The sequence below is a fragment of the Rhinatrema bivittatum genome, chromosome 6 (assembly GCF_901001135.1).
Source record: "Rhinatrema bivittatum chromosome 6, aRhiBiv1.1, whole genome shotgun sequence".
In the NCBI taxonomy this organism is placed as follows: domain Eukaryota; kingdom Metazoa; phylum Chordata; class Amphibia; order Gymnophiona; family Rhinatrematidae; genus Rhinatrema; species Rhinatrema bivittatum.
Genome location: NC_042620.1, coordinates 32,448,785 through 32,467,437, shown reverse-complemented (window position 1 = coordinate 32,467,437; position 18,653 = coordinate 32,448,785). Strand labels below are relative to the sequence as shown.

At 45.1% G+C, this 18,653-nt stretch overlaps 1 protein-coding gene across 1 annotated transcript in view; it reads right to left on the bottom strand.

Moving 5' to 3' along the window:
• Positions 1 to 4,415: 4,415 nt before the first annotated feature.
• The window catches only part of PDIA5 (protein disulfide isomerase family A member 5), a 316,663-nt gene continuing 302,425 nt past the window's right edge, over positions 4,416 to 18,653 (bottom strand). The window contains exons 16-17 of the mRNA XM_029605221.1: positions 15,465 to 15,599; positions 4,416 to 6,956 (exon numbers count right to left, since the gene is read on the bottom strand). Coding sequence (XP_029461081.1) covers positions 6,876 to 6,956; positions 15,465 to 15,599 — 216 coding nt within the window. The 3' untranslated portion in view covers positions 4,416 to 6,875. The remainder of the gene's footprint in view (positions 6,957 to 15,464; positions 15,600 to 18,653) is intronic.

The window sequence follows — 18,653 nt, the reverse complement described above, 5'->3', positions numbered from 1 at the left end:
GTGCGGAAGTCATTAAAATGGAGGAGGGGTCTGAGTTTTTTGAGAAGATGCAGTTTGTGATAGCAATCTTTCATGGTGGAGTTAATGAATTTTTTAGGTTAAGTTGGCTGTCTAGTAAGATGCCAAGGTCTCTTACCTGGTGTAAAATATGGGGTATGGGGGAGTTGGAGAGAGGATATTTGGTCTGGTTATGAGATATAAGAAGGAGTTCTGTTTTGGAGGTGTTCAGAGCGAAGTTAAGATTTGTTAGGTGATTAATTGAAGATAGACAGTTTTCCCAGATTTGGGGATGGATTCAGTGATGGGGATTATAATTTGGACCCGTACTTGTTCGGTCTCGAGATTTGATATCTGAGGTTCTCCCTTTTCTGGGGCAGCCGTGGGCGGGATGCTGAATCCATCTGTCTACACTAAGGAAAACGAAATTATCAGGTAAGTAATTTCTCCATTTCCTAGCGTGTAGCCAGATGGATTCAGGACCAATGGGATGTACAAAAGCTACTTCCCTATAGGGTGGGAGGCTGCCCGTGCTAAGGCTGTATCCTCCCTGGCCTGAACATCCAGGCGGTAGAACCTGGAGAAGGTGTGTAGGGAGGACCATGTTGCCGCCCGACAGATCTCGACTGGCGAAAGCAGCCTGGTTTCAGCCCAGGAGACTGCCTGGGTCCTTGTAGAATGCACCTTGACCTGTAGAGGTAATGGTTTTCCTGCCTCTATGTAGGCGGTATTAATTACTTCTTTGATCCAGCGGGCTATGGTGGCCCACGATGCCGCTTCCCCTTGTTTCTTCCCACTGTGAAGAACGAACAGGTGGTCAATTTTGCGCAAGGATTCTGATTTCTTCAGGTATCACTGTGCGCGCGGCCTAGCTGTGTGCGCCGCTGTGTGCCCACCCCATAGATGAGGGTTTAAGTTATGTGCTTTGGGCCTCCAGCCTGCCCCGGTCGAGGGGGGAAAATGGCGCAAACAACCCCAAAGGCAATATGGTGACCCCCCCCGGAGGGTCTCCACGTGTGGACCCTCGTACCAAATCAGGGCCTGCCCAAGGAGGGCTGCTCAAACCAATTTTAAAGCCTCGTCGGGTGAAGGACGGAACGGCTATTCGAGCCTTGGAGACCAGAGACTTAGAAGGTTTCTACCTTACCTGGTCTCGGCGCTTACCGATTGCATGCCGGACATTCTCCAGCCTCGGGGGGAGAGGGAAATACCTTCACCGCTGCGCTCGAATCTGCATCTGCTGCCTTTCAGCCACCCTGGGGGCTAAGTCCACACCGGGATTCGGCCGTCGGACCAAGGCTCGCCACTGAAGGATATCGAGAATCAACCTCAGGAAAGTCTCAACTGGGGGAGGGACCGATGCGTTTCACTGCAGGAGAAGCAGGGCTCTCTTAAGGTAAATTTTCTCTCTCTTCTTTCTTGCTGTAAATGAAACACTATTCTTGTTTGGGCTAGTGTCCGCATCTGCTATGGAGACGGAGAAATACTGAAGAGCTAAGCATGCTGCACGGGTATATGTAGGCTGACGTCAGCTTTGAAATCTGACTCAGTCTCCCATCTACTATCTATTAATCTTATGTTTTTAGTTACATTATTATTGTTCATAATCTTATTTTGCTATAATTTAATTTTATTGTAAAGCCTGTTGCTAATTTAATGTTCTCTGTAAACCGAGGTGATGTTTGCTAACGAACCGCAGTATATAAAAATCTTTAAATAAATAAATAACTATCAGGAGAGCACAAATCCCATTGGTCCTGAGTCCATCTGGCTACACGCTAGGAAACTTGTATTTTTAAGGATTCTTCTAAAAATGAAAGGGACTTTGGACAGTCATAGAATCAGATCCATGTGATAAGGCAGCTATACAGGAAGTAGAAAACGCCTAGAAGAAAAATGATCAGGATGCCATAAACAATTTTCCAGAAATCAAATACTTCACAAACAAATTATCTTATTAATCAGACAATAGCAACATTTGGAACAGGCAAACGCAGAACATATGCTTGAAAATAAATTGAACCTTAAGGTTGGTCCCAGCCTCTTTTCTGCTTTCCTGTTTTCTCTCCATTATTTTTCCAGAATCTCCTGGTCATTTGCCATTTCTTCTCACTCCTGTCTTTATTTCCACCTCTGACATTGCCCTTTCAACTTTCCTTCTTTTCTTTTCTGCCTCTATCCACTCAGATTTCATCCCCTTCCTCCTCTGTCACACCTAAGTCCTCAATCTTTTTACCTCTTGCCTATCAGCTTTCCACTTCGTTTCATCCTTTTCCAGTCCATTTCTCCACTTACGCTGTCCCCCAATGCTATTCCCATCTCACTCCTTCCCCAGCCTTATTCCCATCTTTCATCCATTCTTTTCTCACTGCCTCCCTAGCCTATTTGTACTTCCACTCCTCCCAATTCTTCATACCATCTCTTACACGATGTTAGGTTCCATATTAGGAGCTACCACCCAAGAAAGAGATAGAGGCATCATAGTGGATAATACTTTAAAATCGTCGGCTCAGTGTGCTGCAGAAGTCAAAAAAGCAAACAGATAGAGATTAACCTGATGGATGTCGCTGTATACTTGCACGTTTTTGACTTTTTTTTTTTTTTGACACTGACACATAGCGGTTATTATAGGAATGATTCTTGATTCAATACTCTTTCTTTTGATTGCTTTATTTTATGGCTTCACTGGGTAGGGGGGGGGGCGACTGGGGATAATATGGAAGTGGGGGATGAAAAGGAGGGGCTGTTCATTACTATACATGTCCTTGTATATCAGTACACAGCTTTCTATGTCTATGTATTGTTGGTTTTCTTTTTCTCTCTGTGTGCTCCAATAAAAATTGTTAAAACCAAAAAAAAAAAGCAAACAGAATGTTGGGAATTATTAGAAAGGGAATGGTGAATAAAACGGAAAATGTCATAATGCCTCTGTATCGCTCCATGGCGAAACCGCACCTTGAATACTGTGTACAGTTCCGGCCGCTGCATCTCAAAAAAGATATAGTTGCGATGGAGAAGGTACAGAGAAGGGCAACCAAAATGATAAAGGGGATGGAACAGCTCTCCTATGAGGAAAGGCTGAAGAGGTTAGGGCTGTTCAGCTTGGAGAAGAGACGGCTGAGGGGGGATATGATAGAGGTCTTTAAGATCATGAGAGATCTTGAACGAGTAGATGTGAATCGGTTATTTACACGTTCAAATAATAGAAGGACTAGGGGGCATTCCATGAAGTTAGCAATTAGCATATTTAAGACTAATCGGAGAAATTTTTTCACTCAACGCACAATAAAGCTCTGGAATTTGTTGCCAGAGGATGTGGTCAGTGCAGTTAGAGTAGCTGGGTTCAAAAAAGGTTTGGATAAGTTCTTGGAGGTGAAGTCCATTAGCTTCTATTAATCAAATTTACTTAGGAAATAGCCACTGCTATTAATTGCATCAGTAGAATGGGATCTTCTTGATGTTTGGGTAATTGCCAGGTTCTTGTGGCCTGGTTTGGCCTCTGTTGGAAACAGGATGCTGGGCTTGAAGGATCCTTAGTCTGACCCAGCATGGCAATTTTTTATGTACCCTTTCCTCATCCTTCAGCTCCATCTCTAATACCCGCTAGTCATGTATTATACCCTCCACTCACGCTACCAGTTCCCTATCCCGTATACTATATACTCATAATCCCAATTTCACACCCCAGCCCATCCTAGTCCCCCAATTCACCCAATCCCCCAGATACTACTAAATCCCAGATCTCCCATCTGTACACATCCCCCCTCCCACCCAGTTTCCACTCTTTCCCTCAATACCTCAGGTACTGCTCCTCCCCCTCCCAACACTGTCTCTGATCTGCCTCAGGTGGTTTTTCCTCTCCCAACCTGCCAGTCTCTGCTGACCCCGCAAATACGCCAGGTGCTGCTGCTCTCCCTCCATCCTCACAGCTCAGCTCAAGCTGGAACAGAGCTGGTGCCTTTTCCTCTCGCCCATGCAGTTCAGTGTCTTAAGAACAACATGGTGCACTTTTTCATCTCTAGAGAATCCTGCTCAATTCAACCAGCTTCCGAACCATACCGGAGGGAGAGATGGAAAGAGCTTGGGCCGGCAGGGAAGGAGGAAGAGCATAGATATGTTTTGTTTTTTTTGGCTGCAGCAGGTGACAACAGGGCAGGAGCCGATTCCTCAGCCCCGCACAAGCTGAATCATGGCAGAGGTGGCCCCCTTGGGCTGCGCTGGAGTTTGGAGTAGGGCAGTAGCCTGACAACATCCCTAGAGGTGCTTCTCTCTTTCTCCCTTGCCTTCCTGCCCCATCCCAACAATTTCCAAGCCCGTGGCAAAGCACAGCTGCAGCTCTGATACAGAAATAAAAAAAAATATTTTCCCTGCTCAATGCTGGCTCAAACAGATGGATAAAGGAAGTTTAACAACAAATATTAAGGTTAAAATATTTTCAAATCTTTAATTCTGAGATCAAAATAAATCACAAGGTAAATTCATAAGGACATAAGTTATCTTCAGAATGAATTACATGTCATGTTGTCAAGAGGGCAACTGTGCACAATGCTGTAGGTTTACAGTCAAGTCTAACAACCAGATTCCTACACAAATATTTGTAATGCATAGCTAAACAGCTGTATATCTAGGTGGGCCTTTTTAAGAGGGAAGAGGGTGGGTTTAAATTACAATACATTGATTTTTTTTAATGTAAACAAGTTATAAGTGTTGTTCTTTATATAAAAATACACCTCTGTTACAGGTACAAGGAGATACATTTTGCAATATGCATTTCATATGGCCAGCTCATAAGTTAAAGAACAAAAATAATCCTACAAGTTATGCGTGGTCCCAGATTTCAAGAAAGACAGCTAACACGACAAAATCCTGACAAGTTACTCATTTTTTGGTTCAAGTTCTGCACGCAGTCAATGACCAGTGCCATGGTATTCTGTCAGGTTTTTTTTTTTTTTTTTTTACTCTTAAACACACCCAACACATCTGATAAACTATGTAAACAGTTTCTGGTCCAATGGATGACATGTTAGATCTGGAACGAGTGACTAGCCCTAATGTCTTCGGTAACATATTTATGTTCATCCCTGAGCAACTTAAAATATTTCCCCTCGCATCCCTTAGGATTTTTTTTTTAAAACATCTTTATAAGAGTCTTTTGACAGCCTTGGGGGATGTGGGGGGAGGTTGGATACTTTATACAAACACTTTAAAGCCTGATTTCCATTAAAGTAACACTATCCCCCTCCCACTAAAATATATATTTCTTCTACATGGACTGTAAATACAGAATGAACATTGTGTGTGTAAAAAAAATACTATATTAAACACACACACAGAGTGTACATATAATACAGAAACAGAGAGTCCGAATTTTAGTATGGTAGGTGCAACTCCATAGGAGTGAGCTACCGCTGAGGTTTTATGCAGGCTCATCAATTAAAAAAAACAAAACACAGGAAGAAAATACCTCTGTCCACACCTCTTCTCAATGTACACCAGGACTTTACTTAAAAGTAAAAAAAAACTTGAGGACTTCTGCACATTTACACGAGGAGGCAATGAGAATCCTGCGAGAGTTTGGACATCCGGTAAATTAACCGGGCATCGGCAGATCGTCATCTGTGCCTGTACTCAACAGCAGAAGGTGGGAGCACATAACCCATTAGATAATGGAAGTGTGTGACCAAGGGCATTCCTGCCAATAGAAACGGGAGTCCAAAAATGTAAGCAACCAAAAAAAAAAGTGGAAGATTTAAACTCTCTTACTTTAAAAAAAAAAAAATCAGCAAGCTTCAGCAGCCTTTTCCAGTAGTTAAAATGTCCTGTGGCTGGCCAGTGCTATTATCTTCTCTTCTCATACGGTAAAAAGATGCTTCAATCTCATGTTAACAGTATCAGAGCACTTGCAGTATTAATTGTATCCCAACCAATGTGTGTTCCAATTTTTCCCTTAATTTTTAAAAAGTAATTTAAAGGGAGCATGGCGGGAGGGGGGGGGGGGGGGGGCACTGTAAGGCAAAACATGAAGGGAGTCCTGCCATGTACCAAGGTGAGCTGAATGGGATATATGCGAAGGCAGAAATTCACACAAACTTTACCAGCATTTTGTTGCGAAAGAAGACCAAATCACAGTACAATATAATGGATGGGATATTTGTTCATTCTGTATAATTAGTTCCCTAAGGAAGAAATGTCTCCCAAACCGCTACCACACCAAATGGGGACTGCACAGGATAGGATCCCTTTGATGGATTAATTCAAATTAAAACATACAATCATAGTTAAAAAACAAAACAAAACAAAAAAAAAAAAACACAAACAAAACCCCCCCCCCCCCCAAAAAAAAGCACAGAACCACCTTAGAGACTACAAAACAGTACTGCATAACAGCAGCATATTCATAAGTCTCAATCTATAGCAGGAAGAAAAATGCATTGAGAAAATCTCCATATGGTAACAACCCAAGTCTTTATTTTTATAGGAAAAAAAAAGGAAAGAAAATAATCAAGTGGCTTGCTTTATTTCTTCTCCCCAAAAATTGTAGAAAACGGTGGTGGCTAATATAAAAAGATTTCTCTGTCATTAGAATGTGGATCTCAGCTGCACAGCAAGACCGTGGACCTGGGATTGGTGGGATCCGTTTTCTCTGTCCTTTGTATGCGAGGTATCATTTGCCCAGTCAGACCATGGACCTGGGATCGACTTTGCTGTCATTTGCACGCGAGATCTCAGGGGCACGGCCGGACCTGGGGGGGTGGGTGTGTGTGTGTGTGTCAGTTTTCTCTGTCGTTTGTACGTGGCATCTCAGGGGGCACGGCAGGGCTGTGGACCTGGGATCCTTCACAGTGCAGTTGCAGCGGATGGCTTCTCTGATGCAGACATTACAGTTCCTCTTTTCTCTTCCCCGCTCTGCCGTGGTCCTTATCTCGAAGCGATCTCATGTAACCCATGAAGCCAAACTCCTGGAGTCCAATCCCCCGTTTCCCCCAAAAGAAAACAAACCAAAAAAAACAAACATGACTGACAAAAATTTTAGAAAGTAGTATATCACTTATAACTTTAAATATTATTACATGTGTAATATGAGCAAGCAAAGTGAAACTGCTAGAGCAGCGGTTCTCAACCTGGGGGTCGAACGACCAAAACACAGGGGTCGCCTGTGTTTTGGTCGTTCGACCAAAACTGATCTGCGGACCGACCCCAACGGCCCGGTCCGCAGACCAGTACCGGGCCGTTGGGGTTTTTTGCCGGTCTGCGGCGCCACAGGGAGGCGGGGCGAAGCTGGAGGCGGGGCGAAGCTGGAGACCTGCCTCCTCCAACCCCAAAAGGGAGCGCGTCGCGGTGCTCCTCCTACTTACTTCCTGCCCGCCCTGCCCCGGAAGACAAATGTTGCCGGAGCCGCACGGGCAGGAAGGAGGAGGCGCGTCAGCCGCGTGCAGAAGAGGAGCTGCGCGGCCTGAGAAGACCAGAGCCGCTGCAGAGCCTATCCTGTGGTAACCCGTAAAGAAGAGGCCCAGAGGTGAGAGAGAGGTGTGTGCGAGTATGAGATGTGTTGAGAGATTGTGTGTGAGAGTGAATTGAGAGACTGTGTGTGTTTGCAGAGACAGCATGTGAGAGCCTCTGTGTGTGTGAAAGAGACAGCATGTGACAGTGAGAGCCTGTGCTTGAGCAAGGCAGCATGTGGGGGTGTGAGAGAGCCTGTGTGTGAGACTCAGACAGCCTGTGCCAGTGAGAGACTGTGTGTATGAATGATTGCATGACAGAAAGAGCATGTGACAGTGAGATCCTGTGTGTGTATGTGTGTTTGAGAGAGAAATGCATGTGAGAATGAGAACCTGACTATGTGTTTGAGGGAAGAAGACAGGTGGAGAGAAAAGAAACAGAAAAAAAGGCAATATAAAAGGAAATGGCAAAAAAATAAAGGGAAGCAGATGTAAAAAAAAATAAATTACTTTTTAGTGATTGGCACATGTAATCTTTGGGAATGTGCAAGAGTAGCACTTTCTCTATGGCGGATCTCACAATGTACGAGATCAACATGGAGGAAGTGGAAACCCACGGGGCCTGCACAAAGGAGGCAGCAGAATGGGCTTCAGTGCCAATAGCAGCAATCAGCGCCTCCCCAATAGCCATGTGGCAGTAATTAGATTAATTGTTTGACTCAGCTGGAGGTGACAAAGTATGAAGTGGGATGTGAAATCAGCTTGATCTGGTGGAGAATTAGGATTGCTGTTACACATGAACTGTATTTGGCAAACATTAAATTAAAGGGAGCCAGGATAATCAATTGAAGCCTGCAGCTGAGGACTGATTCATTATGACTCATGTAGAAATTAGTGCATTTTCCAGATTAGTCTGCATAACACAATTCTCAACATTCAGCATTATTTCTGCTGCATAGAGTTTTATCTGAGAGGCTCTGAGGTTGTGAGGGAGCCAGTAAGAGTGAGAGCATGAGTGTGTATGAGAAAATCCAGGGGAGTAAGAGTGTGTGTGAGTGGGGGGGGGGGGGGGAAGAGAGTGTCTTACACCCTGAGAGTGTGTCAGTGTCTGTGAGAGCGAGAGGTTATGGTGGGTATAAGAGCATGAATGTGTATGTATGTGACAGTGTATGTGTGAGAGAGAATGGACATGTGAGAGTATGTGTGAGAGAGAGAGGATAACCTCCTAATCTTCGACAATATCAGGGTGACTGGAAATCAAGAGCTCCCATGTATGGACAGCAGGGGCTTTTTAAAATCCTATTAGTTTTAATTATTGTGTGTTATTTGATATATGTGCTGTTTTGAAATATTTTATTGGTGTTTGGGAAATTATAAAAATGTATATGATTTTAATTAACAGAAATTCTATTTATCAGTAATTTTAAAATATTCTTTTATTAGTATGGTTTTACTATTATAACTGATGCTTTATGTTTCTTAATTTTATTGTTTTATGAGGAATGGTGGTTCTGTTTATAAATGTCATAATAAATAAGTATGCACTAAAATCCAACCCCATCCATAACCCCGCCCCCATATGACCAAAGCCCCGTCCTCGCCCCGCCCTTGCAGGGCGAGGGCAGGGCGAGGGGTCACCGCAACATGAGGAACTGTATTACGGGGTCACGGCATTAGAAAGGTTGAGAACCACTGTGCTAGAGCGATAATGTTTCTGTGAAGGAAGTCTCGAAGGTTTCAAAAAAGCACAGATTAATTTTTATGCTGGCCCAGCAAAAAGGTTTCGCAACTGGTAAACTGCAGGCTACAAACATTTCTAACAAATCCCCTATCACCACCTCCCACACGCTTCATAAAACAACATCTCTTGTGATATCTGTTTTGGGCAATCTGTGCACTCCACTCACTTAACTGTTTTAGTTCAGGGACTATATATTTGCTTCTAGTAATTTTTATAGTGCGTACTGATAAGAAAACTCATCCTGCAGAGCATTAAAAATTAAATGTAAAAGATAAAGCAGCAAAAAAAAATAAAAAATCGCATGGGCCCAAATTAATTGGACGGTTCTGTTTTGTTTCTCCCCAATAGTTTTCCCCCTTTCTTAGCTGGAGATCAGCATCAGCTGCAATAGGTGCAAGTCTCCAAAATGTAAACTTTGATAAGCAATATTTTAAAATGACATAAGGCAGGACGTTGCGAAAAAAAAACACACATTCTGGGCCCATCAGAACCTGAGAAACCTCAGAGCTTTAGAACTCTGAAAGAGGACGATGCGCCTGGGAAGAGCCAGGCACGTAACTCAGGACATTTACCGCATTTTGGCCGAACTGACACATTTCCAACCCATGTTTCACTGGCTCTTTGAAAATCCTGAGCACTTGTTTCCAAGCAAGGGGAAAAAAAAAAGCTTCCCTACTCTCTATTATTCTGGTGGGCTGTCATGGGGGGTGGGGAAGAGAATCCGTGTTAGCTGAGGAAAGCTGCTGAACCTGGATTTGGCATGGGCACAGCAATACTGTAAACCCCAGCAAGGATGAAAGCACTGGAGACGCATTGAAACTTTGGTCACTCCCCCCACAAGAGTGCGCGAGTGTGGACCCAGGGCAGATCTGCAGGCAGAGTTTGGTCCCAGCAGTTTAATGTTTTACTGTGTATGTAATACTGTAAACTGTGGGCCTCACTATGTGGCGATAGCAGAATGTAAGAGTCGCTAAATAAATAAAAAGGAATAAATAAGCCATGGCACCCCCTGGAGGGGGGTGGGGGGAGGAATGACTGCTTGGAGACAACAGATCCTTTCCATAGGTTTTGCAACATCCACTGGACCCAGCTGCTTTCCTATACATGGGTGAGAAGGGGCAATAGCGGAGCTCAGGATATTTTTTCTTCCAATAGTTGTGTCTTATGGAGATTAATACCCTCGTCGCTGTTTGAATGAGCTCTTTATTATCTCCTAGGAACTGATACTGTATTTGCACAGTTCAGTATCGCCTAGGAACTCAAAGTTATACAAATTTAATGAAATTTGTAAATCCTGCCAGGTCTGTTTACAGTCCCATTTGTTTTAGATTTCCTGGAAAGGGAAATCCCACCTGCCAATGCCCTTTCTTCCCCCCCCCCCTCAGTGGATGTGCCAAATACCCAAGAATTGACCAAGCCTGCCTGGGGTGCTAGGATGCTACTCTACCCCCGCAGACAATTCTAAAACTCTCCACTGACAGTACCTCACTTCTGGTTTCCTGTCCAACAATCCATTTTGATTTGGGCTTCCTGAACACACCCAGATCAGTCCAGATAAGTGGGTTTATGCATCCCTACCAGCAGATGGAGGCAGAGAACAAAAGCTTTGAGGCACTGCAGTCCCTCAGTATTTCTCTGTCTCCAGCAGATGGTAGAGGTGCATACCTACAGTCCTGACTGAAAGTGGAGACTTGGGGATTTTAAAATTGGATTCAGCTCCCCGAGGTGTTAGGTTCCTTTGTGGGCCATCCTTCAGGTTGAGCCAGGCGAGCAGGGGGTTGGATATACCCCTGGCTGTAGTGGCCCGATACCTTCTGGGACCTTGAGAGCCAGGGGACTGGCTCACTCTGAGGGGCCCGAAGTCTCCTCCTGTCTGCCGTTGGCTCCAGTAGGGAAGTATCCCTATTTGTTATTGCATTTAAGCTTGCTTAAAAAAAAAAAAAAAAATCAAGTGGAGTGAACCAGGATTATCGGCCTGTGGGTGCAGAGCCAGGGTAGTCAATCAGCGTGAGCTGCTGGGATCGACAGGAGGGTGAGAGTGCTTACGGCAGAATGTGAGTTTGCCTTTTTCCCCCCCTGATGGGGGAAGGTTTGGTAGGCGGCGCTTGGTTTGTGCAGCTCTTAGGCCACTGCCATTTTTCTTCCCGCTTGCCGTCAGTGCAGGGTGTGCGCTTAGCCATTGCCGCTTTCCTGCATGCCAGAGCCGGTGATGGTGCGCGATTTTGTGCACCGTGGTAGGGTGGATGCGGTGGTATCGGCCTTCACTTTCAATGGCAGGTTCCGCCACCCTGAAGGATGTCCAGGACCGCAAATTGGAGATTCAGTTGAAGTGCATGTTTGAGATGTCAGCCTTGAGTTTGCAGGCTACAGTGTGCGCTAGCATGATGCAACAAACTTGTTTGTGCTGGATCCAGAAGTCTTAAGAACAAGCCTCGTCTGGGATGCTCACCCCAGTTCAGGTGGCTCGCCTGGAAGCTGGGATGGCTTATATGGCAGATGCCTTGTATGATTTGCTGCATACCTCGGCCAGGAATATAGTCTCGGTAGTGGTTGTGCATAGACCTCTGTGGTTATGCAATTGGTCAGCAGACATATGGGTCCAAGACTCAGCTATGCAATCTTCCTTTTAAGGAGAAGCTGCTTTTTGGGGAGGACCTGTATCAGCTGATGAAGTCCCTGGGGGAATCCAAGGGAAATAGACTGCCAGAGGATAAGAAGGGCAATAAGGTGGTCTTTCCAGCCTAATCCCGTTTTCAGGACTCAAGGTGGTTTCGGTCTGGGAGAGGGTCATCCTCCTCAGGTTCCAAGCAGTCATCGGGTCACCAGCAGACATTTCGGGGTGCCAGCATGTCTGGTCAGGGGTCCTGCGGAAATAAGGCCTCACAATGAATCCAGGCTCTCCCACTCCTCGCTGGAAGCAGTAGGGGGCAGGTTGTCCCATTTTTACAAAGAGTGGATCAAGATAACCTCATACAGATGGGTGCTAGAGGTTGTAAAAGATGGTTACGCCTTAGAATTTTCGCATCCGCTCAGGGAAGCTTTTCTAGAGTCCCACTGCGATTCCCGAAACAAACTGGAAGTGATAGAGGGGACACTTCAAAGGTTAATAAGACTTAAGGCCAAAATTCAGGTGCCACTAAGCAAGCAGGGGTGGAGGAGGTACTCCATCTATTTTGTGGTTCCAAAGGAGGGCACATTCCGTCCCATCTTGGATTTGCAAAAGGTAAACTTAAACTTGCGGGTGTTGCGTTTCCGGATGGAGACATTGCGTATGGTGATTGTGGCTGTCCGCAAAGGAGAATTCCTAGCATCTTTGGATCTAACTGAAGCTTATCTACATATTCCCATTCAAAAAGACTATCAAATGTTTCTGCTGTTCAAGGTATTAGGCCAACACTTCCAGTTTCGGGCTTTCCCTTTTGGGTTGGCCACAGTTCCCTGAACCTTCACAAAGGTGGTGGTAGCGGTGGCAGCCTTGTGATGAGAAGGATTCTGGTCCATCCATATCTAGACAATTGCCTTATCTGGGAAAAGATGGAGGAGTGCAGTCAATTCATGCAATGAGTGATCAACATCCTTTGCCACATTTATGACCCAACCCAGAGAGCAAAGGGTCACCTGGTTCTGTCTCAATTGTTGGAATATCTAGGAGCCTGTTTAGATACCCAGAAGGGCAGAGTGTACCTGACAGCGAACAGATTGTCGAAATTGCAGGCACAGGTGACAAGGCTGTTGCATCTGCAAGTGCCAAGGGTCTGGGATTACTTACAGGTGCTGAGATCCATGGCCTTAACGTTGGATCTGGTTCCATGGGCCTTTGCTCACAGGTGTCCGCTGCAGAGGGCCAATGCAAAGATAAGATTCTTCAGTTGCAGAAGGGAAGTCGGTTCGGTAGGACTGGATGCCCTAGTGTGGCCTGTGGCTGAGGGGATCCTTCTGTATGTGTTTCCTCCGTGGCCACTCATAGGTCGAGTGTTACGGCGCATAGAGATGCATCCAGGGACAATAGTGTTATTGGCGTCCATGGTTCGCGGATCTGGTCTATTTGGTGGTGGATGAACCTCTTTGGCTAGCTCATCTGCCAGGATTATTGTGGCAGGGACCCATATTTTCGGATCAAGAGGATTGCTTTTGTCTCGTGGCTTGGCTTTTGAGAGGCAGCACTTGCGCATGAAGGGATATTCGGAACCAGTAATTACTACCTGTTTACAGGCGAGAAAGGCCTGCTACTTCCATGGCGTTCAGAGTAAGAAAGGTTTTTGATGTCTGCAACAATGCCTGTATCCTCTGTCAGCATCAGTTCTGCATATTTTATCCTTTCTACAGCAGGGGTTGTCCAAGGGCTTGGCCTATAATTTGCTCTGTGTTCAGGTTTTTGCATTGGGTTGTCTCAGGGGCAAGGTGTGAGGTAGGTCTTTGGCCTACCATCCTGATGTCATCCAATTCCTGAAGGGGGTGAAGCATGTAAGGCCTCTGTTTTGGAACCTCAATTTAGTCTTGCAGGTTCTCTGTGAGGCACCCTTTGAGCCTTTAGGATGAGCTTCTTTGAAGGATCTTATGTTGAAGGCAGTTTTTCTGGTTGCGATTTACTCAACTAGATGGCTTTCGGAGCTTCAGGCTCTTTCTTGTCGCAATCCTTTTTTGCATATTACTAATGACAGAGTATCCTTGCATACAGTGCTTTCATTTTTGCTGAAAGTGGTTTCTGCCTTCCCTGTGAATTAGACAGTGGAATTGGCGGATTTCCTGGAATGGTCTAGAGATTCAGCGGAGGGTAGAGATCTCCATCTTTTGGATGTGCATCATACTCTGTTGCTCTATTTTAAAGGTCACTAATTCCTTCCAAAGCTCAGACCATCTGTTTGAGTCGTTCGGTGAAAGGAGAGAAAGCTTTCAAAGCTACTTTGGCATGTTGGTTGAAAGAGGCTATTTGTTCAGCTACATTTGTAAGGGTCGAGCCATTCTGACAGGTCTCAAAGCGAATTCGATTACAGCTCAGGCAGCCTCTTGGGCGGAGTGTCAGTGGTATCTCCTGTTTGATGATTTACAATAAAGAATAATAACGAAGAGTAGGATCAGAGTTGTTCTTTTAAACAATTTGGTGGAGAATGCGGGCATTCCACTTGTGTTTGTGGGAACAACTCTGATTCTACTCTTCGTTATTATTCTTTATTGTAAATCATATACTGTGTATAAACACTCCCCAAGAGATCTGTAGGGCTGCAGTGTGGTACTCTCTTCATATTTTCACCAAGCACTACCGATTGGATGTTTGGTCGCAAGAGGATGTGACCTTCAGTGAAAGTGTGTTGAGAGTGGGTCTTTTGGATTCCCGCCCGGTGTAGGGTTGCCTGTCTGAACTGATCTGGGTATGTTCAGGAAAGGAAAATTGGTTCTTACCTGCTAATTTTCGTTCCTGTAATACCACAGATCAGTCCAGAGACCCACCCTGGTATTGCTGCCGAAAGACTGGTTTTCCTGGTATATTTCACTGTATGTTAAAGATTTTCTTACCAATTATTCTGATTGATTTTTATTGGATCAAGCGGTTGTCTGGCTGTTTGGGTACTGGAGTTATGTTGGTCTCCAGTTCAAGGGTATCCAACCCTGGAGTTTTTCGATTCACTCTGTTTTAGGGGAATGCTTTCTAATCTTGGCTTGGGTATAGGTCAATACTGAGGAACTGCAGGTGGCACTCGTTTATATAGCAGTGCCTCAAAGCTTTTATTCTCTGCCTCCATCTGCTGGTAGGGATGCATAAACCCCCTTGTCTGGATTGATCTGTGGTATTACAGGAACGAAAATTAGCAGCTAAGAACCAATTTTCCTTTTTTTGTTTTTGTTTTGTATTTATAAAAGTAGTAGTGTGCTTGCTGTCTTAGCTCACAGAAATAAAGGGCAATGAACGTTGTGCATATCTTTTTGTCAAACTAAATACATTTTTTTGCCTAGCTTTCAAGAGACCTATGCCGATATGCTCCCTTCATCAAGCTGGAGAAGATTAAGCTAGGGATGAAAGCTGAATATATATGTGAACTGCAGGTTGGATTTATACCATCCACCTGTTTTCAAAGCTGTAAGTTAGAAAAAAAAAAAAAGTATTCGGGATGGGGGTGGTTGGGGTGTCAATCGAATAAAAAATCACCACTCCTATAAGAAATTTGGGAGTCTCTTGATTAATGAGCCTCTTTGTTCTATATCAAATCATCCAATCTACAGAAGAATTAGGAAAAACATCGCCCCCCAACTTGGCCAGAACACGGAACTGGGGAGCATGCTGTACTTACGTCTCGTTCTCCGCTGTACTTCTCTACAAACTTCCCATAGTTGTAGTAATTAAAGGTGGGATAGCCCTCCACACCTTCTTGCTTGCAGAGGTCGTGGTTTTGTTCTTTGGTGCAATCCACTGCAGCATAAGCAATCTGTCAGACATAACCAGCAGGTTTCTCAATTATTGAAAAGGTAAAACTAAAGTCCCTTATATTGTGAAGAATGTTTTTCTATTCAGCCACGTACTCAGATTGTTATGCTGAACATGGCATACTGGTCATACAGATGTGACTGTGTGCAATGTTAAAAACATGAAAAAAAAAATCCCAGGGAAAAAACTGTTTTAACAATAATGCTTATCCATTGAAAAAATTTAAATTTGGCAATTAAAACAAAACAAAAAAAACAAAACCCCTGCATCACCTAATAAAGAGCTTCCTGGTAACTGGTTGGATTTTCAGGATATACACAAGAAATATACACAAGATAAATTAACATTTATTGTTTTATTTTTTAAATTTATATATTGTATAAATCAAATATATAGTAGTAAGCGGTTATCAGGCAAACTCTTAACTGTTACTGGGCTCAAACAAGTGAAATCAAAAACCCATAGGAAGAAATACTACATGTTTCAACTGCTCTGTGAGCAGAGCTCTCTCTCTCTCTTTTGGGATTACAATACATCCAAGACACTTTCCCACTGTAGGTGCAAAATGGGCCCATTGGCAGGCTGGTAACACTGCTTGGGCTCACCACTGCTGTAAGAAGAGAGCAAGAAGTAGGATCCCCGTAGTAAGGACACTGCTATGAAGGCCTAAAGATTACAGCTCACCGTAGGATCTGAAGACATCAGCAACGGCTCTTGTAACATTTATACACTCTACTGAATCCATCTTGGTGCAATGGAGAAATTACTTACCTGATAATTTCGTTTTCCTTAGTGTAGACAGATGGACTCAGGACCAATGGGTATTATGCTCTCCTGATAGCAGATGGGAGACTGAGTCAGATTTCAAAACTGACATCAGCCTACATATACCCGTGCAGCGTGCTTAGCTCTTCAGTATTGTCTTTGAAAAGCCAGTGTGGATATATGTTGCTTAATACTTGATCAACCTTGAATTGGTTCAACAGATTATATATATATATAAGAAATGCCGACACCTGGGCAACTGCGGGTGTCTTGAACTAGAGGTAGGCCATGGCTTACCCGTACTTGCTCAGTCTTGGGATTTGATATCTGAGGTTCTCGAATTCTGCAGCAACCGTGGGCAGGATGCTGAGTCCATCTGTCTATACTAAGGAAAACGAAATGATCAGGTAAGTAATTTCTCCATTTCCTAGCGTGTAACCAGATGGACTCAGGACCAATGGGATGTACAAAAGCTATCCCCTACAGGGTGGGAGGCTGCCCATGGCCCACTTAGTGGTGCCCTTGCAAAGGCTGTATCCTCCCTGCCTGAAAATCCAGGCAGTACAACCTGGAGAAGGTGTGTAGGGAGGACCATGTCACCACCTGACAGATCTCAGTTGGGGACAGCAGCTTGGTTTCAGCCCTGGAGACTGCCTGGGCCATTGTAGAATGCACCTTGACCTGTAGAGGTAATGGTTTTCCTGCCTCTATGTAGGCTGCATTAATTACTTCTTTGATTCAGCGGGCCATGGTTGCCCGCGATGCCGCTTCCCCTTGTTTCTTCCCGCTGTGAAGAATGAACAGGTGATCAGCTTTGCGCAAGGGTTCCAATCTTTTCAGGTACTGGACTAGGATTCTGCCGACATTCAGGTGGCGAAGAAACGTGAGCTTCCGAATCCTTGTGCTCATCTGGTGATGGTAAGGATATGGTTTGGTTCATATGGAACTGGGAAACCACTTTCGGAAAGAAGGATGGTACTGTACACAGCTGTATGGTGCTCAGGGTGAACCTGAGGAACGGTTCCCGACAGGATAATGCTTGAAGTTTGGAGATGCGCTGAGCTGAGCATATTGCGATCAAAAATGCTATCTTTAAGGTCAAGAGACGTAGAGACAGGCCGCTTGTTGGTCTGAAGGACTCCCCTGCTAGGACGTCTAGTACAAGGTTGAACTGGTGGTGGTCGGAGTTGTTTAACTCATTTCAGGAAGCGAGACACATCAGGATGAGTTGATAGTCTGATACCGTCCACTTCTGACCTGAAACAGGCCAGAGCTGTGACCTGGACCTTGAGGGAGTTGAGAGACAACCCCTTCTTCATGCCGTCCTGTAGGAATTCTAGGATCGTGGGAATCTTGGCTGTCCTTGGGAGGAGCCTGCAGTCTTCCCACCAGGCTTCGAATACTCTCCAGATCCGTAAGACAGACAGATGTGGAGACCTTGCAAGCCCGGAGCAGGGTGTCAATCACGGCTTTTGAGTAGCCACTCTTCTTTAGGTTAGTCCTCTCAAGGGCCATTCTGTAAGAGAGAATCGAGCCGGGTCTTTGTGAGAGATCGGTCCCTGTTGAAGAAGTCCCTGTGTGGCTGTAGATGCAGAGGATTCCCTGCCAGTACTCTTCGCATGTCCGTGTACCATGGTCTTCTTGGTCAATCCGGGGCGACTAATAGGACCCTAGTGGATGACCCTGCCCAGTAATGGCCAGGGGGGGAAGGCGTACAGGAGGCCTTCCTCTGGCCAGTTCTGGACGAGAGCGTTGATTCCCTGAGATTGTCATTCTCATCTGCGGCTGAAGAATCTGGGGACTTGGGCATTTCAACACGTTGCTAGTAGGTCCATGGCTGGGGGGCCCCATCGATTTACTATCAGCTGGAAGGCTGTGTCCACCAGCAACCATTCCACCGTGTCTAGGCTCTCTCTGCTGAGGTAGTCCGCTGAGATGTTTTTTCCCCATGATGTGGGAGGCTGAAATCCCTTGCAGATTTATTTCCGCCCACTCCATGAGGGGGTCTATTTCCAGAGATACCTGCTGGCTCTTGGTTCTTCCCTGGTGGTTGATGTAGGTAACTGTTGTTGCGTTGTCTGACATGACTGACAGACTCACCTCGGAGCCTGTGGCTGAATCGTAGGCAGGCTAGTCTGACCGCTCAAGCTTCCAGGCGGTTTATTTTCCATTCCTCCTCTTCCTTGTTCCATTGTCCCTGGGCCGTCAGTTCCTGACAGTGGGCTCCCCACCCTCGCAGGCTCATGTCTATGGTGAGCAAGATCCAGTTCGGTGGGGATAGGTTTACGCC